General features: G+C 37.3%; 1 protein-coding gene across 5 annotated transcripts in view; it reads right to left on the minus strand.

Annotated features, from left to right (window-relative positions):
• The window catches only part of LOC111871658, a 29353-nt gene extending 22287 nt beyond the window's left edge, over window positions 1-7066 (minus strand). For 2 of the 5 annotated variants that reach the window (XM_023864901.2, XM_023864899.2), the window contains exon 1: window positions 4753-6717. In XM_023864901.2, the coding sequence (XP_023720669.1) occupies window positions 4753-6183 (1431 nt within the window). In that variant the 5' untranslated portion in view covers window positions 6184-6717. Of the gene's footprint in view, window positions 1-4752; window positions 6718-6953 lie in introns of those variants that run through there. The other 3 variants (XM_033754335.1, XM_023864900.2, XM_033754334.1) reach the window with 3 other exon arrangements.
• Window positions 7067-7371: the final 305 nt, after the last annotated feature.

Below are 7371 nucleotides of genomic sequence, written 5' to 3' on the forward strand. Positions count from 1 at the left end.
CTTTCACAATGCACTCTCACACTGAGATGGTACCGTTAAATAACCTGGGGCGGTGTATTTGTCCTTGAAACTTTCCAAAAATTCTTGCATTCTTTCACCCCCACCCTAGAACATTGTGTTCGCATAACGGGACGAAATAATGCAGAGCTCGGTTCACACTAGTGCGAAAATAGTGTTAAACTCACCATGTGAAACAAAAGTGAATGAATATTAAACAACATATAAACTTAAAAAAAAAAGCCCCGGTTAAGCCGCAAACCGGTTAATCCGCCCCCGGATAATCGAGAGTTGACTGTACTTCCATTGATAATGTGTTCATTGACATCACTAGATTTAATAATTTTCTTGTCTCACCTACACATAATGGATTGTCTGACCACGAAGGTGAAGTACTTACCACTGCCCTTCCCTTCACATTAATAAGAGAACATCAGTCCTATATACGTGTATACAGGAAAATTAATACATTTACTGTTGCTGAGTTTTTAAATCAGTTAAGCTATGTAAATTGGGACGAAGTCTTTGGAGGAAGTAACGTGAATTATATATTTAATGTCTTCTTGAACACCTACTTGAGAATTTTCTATTCTTGTTTCCCTATGATTCATAAACAAAAGATAACAAAAAGTGGAAATATCAACTGGATTACCACTGGTATCAGTCTCTCTTGTGAACAACAACAACAAAAACAAACATATTTAAGACTAAAANTAAAAAAGGAAGGGAATTTAGCCCTAAAAGATTACTATTCGTACTGTAAAATTTTTAACAAGGTCATTGTTTTAGCCAAAAAAATTGCTTATGACAACTATATTAGGAAACTTGGAAAATAATTAATTCAGAAACAGGCAGAATCTCTATATGAAACGACTTTCAAGATCTAATTAAGAAATGCAAGAATGAAAATGCTGCTGAACAAATTAATGACTACTTCGTTTCTATTGGTAACAAATTAATTAAAACAGATAATGTTAAGCACAGCAATATTTTGGCTACAGAATTTTTACCATACATGCATCAGGCTATTTTAAATAATTACTCAAAAATTCATAATGAACCATCCACACCTAAAGAAATTGAAAAAAATAATTAAAGCTTTTAAAACTAAAGATTCTTGTGGATATGATCAGATATCTCTGAGGATCGCTAAACTCAGTACACCTTATATAAGCTCACCATTAAGTTATATTTGTAATAAGAATTTACAATGTGGGGTATTCCCTGATCAATTAAAATACTCTGTAGTTAAGCCAATACATAAAAAGGGAGATAAATCAACATTAGCTAACTACAGACATCTCGCTACTAACATCCTTCTCAAAAACTGTAGAGAGAGTAATGTATAACAGACTCGTAAATCATCTCATGAAACATACTATTATTAGTCAAAATCAATACGGCTTCCAAGAAAATCTATCGACAGACAATGCTATATAGACTTTAATAAATGCAACTTTTAACTGCACTAAATAACAAACTAAAAGCCAAGGGACTATTTTGTGATGTTGAAAAAGCTTTTGATTGTGTAAATCACAACATCCTTCTCCACAAACTGGAAATACATGGAATAACTGGAGTATCCAAGAAATTATATTCACAATATCTTAAGGATAGATACCAGCGCGTTAGCTTGAAAGATAGTATTTTTTTTTTTTTCCATTGGTGCTACAGCCCTCATTTGGGCCTAGGCCTACCTCCATGAAACTGTCCGTTTCACTTCGGTTTACTAGATCTTACACATATGGTAGGACTCCTTGGGCGAGTGATCACCTCATCGCAAGGCCTCTACCTGTAGACAAACACAGAAAAATGCACACAAACATCCATGCCCTGAGTGGGATTCAAACCCACGATCCCGGCTTCTGAGCGAGTGAAGACAGTGCATGCCTTAGACCGCTCGGCTACCGTAATTGGCTGAAAGATAGTGTAACTTCTTCTAATATCACATCTAATTGGTCTAAAATACAGCAAGGGGTACCACGGGGCTCAGTATTGGGTCCTCTGCTGTTCTTATTGTATATTAATGATCTCCCCCAAGCTACTGCTGATTCTGTTTTATCTATCTTGTTCGCTGATTATACCAGCCTCATAGTCATAGATAAATGGTTTAAATCAAATTTGTTATCAGTCAGTCATTTGAAGACTTTCACTATGCAATTTATAACCAAAAACTTTGTTCCTACTAAGGCCTCTAGTTCTTGTAATATTAGTGATATAATAGAAGTCTCTCATCTCAAATTTCTTGGTTTGGAAGTTGATAACGTCCTCTCTTGGAATATACATATTGATTCAGTTATTAACAAACTAACTAGTTTGCTTTATGATGAGATCTGTCAGACCTTATATGTCAGGCTCATCGTTGGTGAAGATATATCATTCTCTGTTTCATTCTATACTATCATATGGAATTGTATTTTGGGGGCAGGCAACCAATACCAAGAAACTCTTTATGATACAAAAAAAAACAGTTTGTTTAATGATGGGATATTGTAATAGGCATTCGTGTAGAAATCTTTTCAGGCAGCTTGGAATTTTACCATTGAAGTCACAATATATTTATTCAGTTTTGCTCTTTGTATCAAAGAATAGAAAACTTTTCACTACTAATCATGATGCACATAATCTCCAGACAAGGCAGAGTAGTAATTTATATCTCCCAACTTCCACCTTAACACTGTAACAAAAAGGTGTTTACTTGACAGGTATAAAGTTATTTAATAATCTGCCTCTTGAAATAAAGGGTATTGTTGAGATACACAAGCAATTTAAGATTTCTTTAAGAAGATACTTGATTACCCATTGTTTTTATGACTTGCAGGAGTATTATAGTGTTAATGAATGATGTTGTAAACTAATGGTTTCATATGAATAGTATGTTAGTTACTCTATATTGTTAAGCCGTGGGTCCTGTGTCATAGATTTACGGCATGTAAAAGAACCTCATGTCTCTAGGAGACCTCTGAGCTAACTTTGGCCAAAAGTTTCCCGCCCAAAGTAGTTTCCAATGCCTCCGGTAGATGGGGAAGTATTAGGTACCACTGCCAGTAGAGGATTAGAACCTCGCTGGCAGAAAGGGGCTGATAGCGAGCACCAGTACCGATAGGGGATGGAGACTGTAGAAATTAAAAGGGGGACGTACAATAGACTATCAGTTGCGGTGCATGGGGAAACCCACCCCCTCAATACCGAATAACTGAATACTCTATATTGAATTATATGAGTCTATCTGTATAATAGTTTTATTGTATTTACAATAATACTTATTGTCTTTTATATCATTTATTTTATTGCTTTATAATTTTGACATGTTCTAATTATTTACTTGAGCTCAACTTATACCTGAACTGTACTTATGATTGTATTGTACTTTTATGTTCTTCTGCTTATCTTGACATATTTTAATTAATATTTGACATGTTCTATATCCTATGGTTTGTAACCAGTTTTATTGGATCATCTGGAACTCGAAATAAATTACAATTTACAAATTACAATCAAAATTTAGAAATTTAATACTCAGTTCATGATGTTCACCAACATGATCCATATCAACTCAGCAATTCAGTGATGACAGTTATGTATTTATTGTAACCATCTGGCAACAACTCACACCAATCAAAACATGTGGTGCACAAAATAAAACGGTATTAACCATTAATATTATTTACTTATAAAATGCTGTGTTGACAGCCACGTTAAACCCCTTTAATTTCCACCAGATTCTTCTTTCTGCTTCACATTCTAGCCACTATAATTTATACCCTGTAATGTTCCAATGTTTCACACTGTTTCCATATTGTAACTGCTAACATACACACAGCCGGTCACAGTAGCCGAGCGGTCTAAGGCATGCACTGTCTTCGCTCGCTTAGAAGACGGGATCGTGGGTTCGGATCTGTTTCCTGTGAGGTATGAACTTAATTCTTATATGTAATTCTTATACACTGCCGGTCACGGTAGCCGAGTGGTCTAAGGCATGCACTGTCTTCGCTCGCTCGGAAGCCGGGATCGTGGGTTCGGATCTGTTTCCAGTGAGGTACAAACTTAATTCTTATATGTAATTCTTATACACTGCTGGTCATGGTAGCCGAGCGGTCTAAGGCATGCACTGTCTCTGCTCGCTCGGAAGCCAAGATCGTGGGTTCGAATCACACCCAGGGCATGGATGTTTGTGTGCGTTTTTCTGTGTTTGTCTACAGGTAGAGGCCTTGCGACGAGCTGATCACTCGTCCAAGGAGTCCTACCGTATGTGTAAGATCTAGTAAACCGAAGTGAAACGGAGTGTTTCATGGAGGTACGCCTAGGCCCAAATGAGGGCTGTAGCGCCAAAAGAAAAAAAAAATATACACACAAGACATAAAGAAAAGAAATTTCATACAGAACTTTCAAGTAAATTTACTTGTATGATCTAACCGCTTACAGAATTTCACATGTAGGCTCTACAGTTTCAATGGTTCATTACTCATTGCCACAAAACTGAAAGCTAAATACAGAACCTGTATGCCTCCTCTCCCCCAAAATATACACTAAGTCTGGTAAAGAACATGATGATAACTCTGCCATAAGAATTATTCATCAAAAGACACAATGCCAACCTCATGGTACTAAATTGCTCGAAAGTATCCTCACATCTCATCTAATACAACATAACATCCAAAGTAAATACAGTATTAAATTATCTGATAATTAACATATACTATGTTAAATAATCCAAGAGAATGGCTTCCCTTATACAATACGCTATTACACTACCTCACTCTCCGTCATCTCTTCTTCAGTCTCTTCTACAATGATGTCACTCTCACCAGTGACACTGGAGGACTCCTGGTTGCTATTTTCCTTGCCATCAGCCTCACTGAATTGTATCTGCAGCTGATGAGTACTTGAACATAACTGCACTCCACCAGTGACAGAAGAATTACAGTTTGACTGATAGTTGACAGCTGACCTCTGCATACCAAATACTGTCTGGTTACAGGCTGGCTCCATTGACAGTTGGCAACAGCTAGCACTAGATGACACATTCACACTTTTTATGTCTGTCTGCAGACAGCTATCCATCACATCACATGGTATTCCTGCATCCAGGCCACATCGGCCATGATCCTGAAAGTGCTGTAGAACTGGTGACATGGTATCTGTCAGAGTGTTCTGATGTTTTGAAGAAATAAAGTGGGCCTGAAAACGTCCAGTATTGTGAGAACCGTCACTGCCCGAGTGTGGGACGAGAGATGCCTGAGAATAGAGAATATCCTCATGGAGTTCACCTGCAGGACCATACAGTGAAGAGTGGCCCACGTAACCACTCTGCTCTTGCTGTTTTAGTTGTACAGGCAGCTGAGTATGTTCAATTGGTTGTCCATTTTGTTGAACTTTCTGAAGATTACAGTATTTGATTCCTTGTTCCTTATTTTGCTCTATACAATCAGACTTCACTAAACCATTATTAGAACACTGATTACTTTGTTTATTTGTGTTTGAACTCTGAGTTTGTGAATGATCAAAACAAGAATCTGATGAATGCTTATGTTCAGGCTGCTCCTGAAGCAACATGTTTATCTGTGAAACAGAGCATGATGGTAATTGTGGGGTGTTTTGATTCTGTTGGATTCCATACCCTATCATGCCTTGGCTGCAGAACCAGCCCTGAGAGTCCAGGCTGTTATTACTTTTAGACTGTATGCTTAACAGTTCTTTGCTTACTGTTCTGTAGGTTTCTGCAGAAACAGGAGAACACATGCCAATATTCTCTGCAATTCCTATTCTATTACCACAACATGTATGGGCCAGACTCTGACCACTACATGATACGGTTTTCTCACTATACTGAGCTCTGCTACCTCTGTCCCTTTCTATCTGCTGCAAAGTACTGTTTACTGCAGGCATAACTCGAGTTTCAGACATCCATGGGTGAGGCTCTACATGACTGTAAGTACTGAAATTGGTTGTGGAGAAAGAACTTTGTGATGTATATCCTGTTTGTGTGCTGAACACGCCATTATACAGCGATTGTCCTTGGTTAGAAATCAAGGGATTGAACACTGGTGACTGTTGTACTCCTCTGTGGAAAAAGTGTCCTCCAGAACTCGTACTGTTATTAGCCAGTATCCCTGAAGCTTGACCAACATTTGATGACATTTCTGCTACTGAATCCAATACCACACTATATGGCAAGGTGTACATTTAAAGTCCATCCACTATTTGAGCACTGCCCAAAGAATTCTGCACATCTGACAGTTGATATCGGGGAGAATGAGTAAAAGGTTTTATAAGTACCACCCACAGCATGGTGGCAACTGGAAAATGACATGAACACATTATCACTATTCACTGCCGTCAAACTTAAGCAACCTACTAGAATCAAAACATCAAATGCAATTCGTAATTATTAACACATGAATTATTTTCAATACAGCTCCTCACTTGTATTACACTCACGGGATGAGCAATGATTAGACACACCGTCCAGTGTGCTGTAGTACATACACAAGTACCAATTCAGACTCTTTTTATGTAAAATCAGAAAATTTCATTTGAACGTTGTTCTCAAAAAATTTTTTACATTACCCGTAGGTTGTATCCCTGAAGTTTGCATTTTAAAGCCCGCTCAAACCTGAAACCATCAAACTGAAAATTGCATAACCTCAGCGTCGTTTACTTTCATAAAGTTTACCACATCATAGCAACGGTAAAAGGTAAGGTTAAGTTGTCCCTGTGCTTAAGTAATTAAGCACTACGCCATGAAAGCGTATGGGGGAGTGGAGAAGAAAATATGCAATATGACATTATAAAACTGAATTTAACGTGATCGCACCTCGAACAGCACAATTATTAAAAAAGTCAGTTAATACGTTTTCATACAAACAATAATATAAAGATTAAAACACAAGTGAAAGAGGAATTCGGTATCGTTGTAGTGGCATTAGACATGATCACGGTTACCATGTACTTACACGGTGTTTTAAATTCAGTGTGCAATTAGCTCAAAACGCGGCTTTACAAAATTTTCGTCTCAGTGTACAGTCTTCCAGAACATACAAGAATATGATATCGCAGGCAGTATTCCCCACAGATCTGGCAGAGGATTTTGAGGAACTTCACTCCCATTTACTGCTTTCTATTCACTGCAAGCACGGACCACTACACAAATCGCTTCATTTCATTTCATTTATTCACACTGCATAAATCCTGTCGAGAATACATTCTCATCGGATGTGGAGATCGTCCTAGTTATAGTCACAACAAAGAATTACAGTTGTCATCCAATAGCATACACATTTGTAATAAAATACTGATAAATATATACAATATAATAAATTATGTTAATTTTAGTAGTAAAAGTACTGGCAAACCTTATACAGAAGAAAGCAG

The sequence above is a fragment of the Cryptotermes secundus genome, unplaced genomic scaffold (genome assembly GCF_002891405.2).
Source record: "Cryptotermes secundus unplaced genomic scaffold, Csec_1.0 scaffold226, whole genome shotgun sequence".
Classification (NCBI taxonomy): Eukaryota; Metazoa; Arthropoda; class Insecta; order Blattodea; family Kalotermitidae; genus Cryptotermes; species Cryptotermes secundus.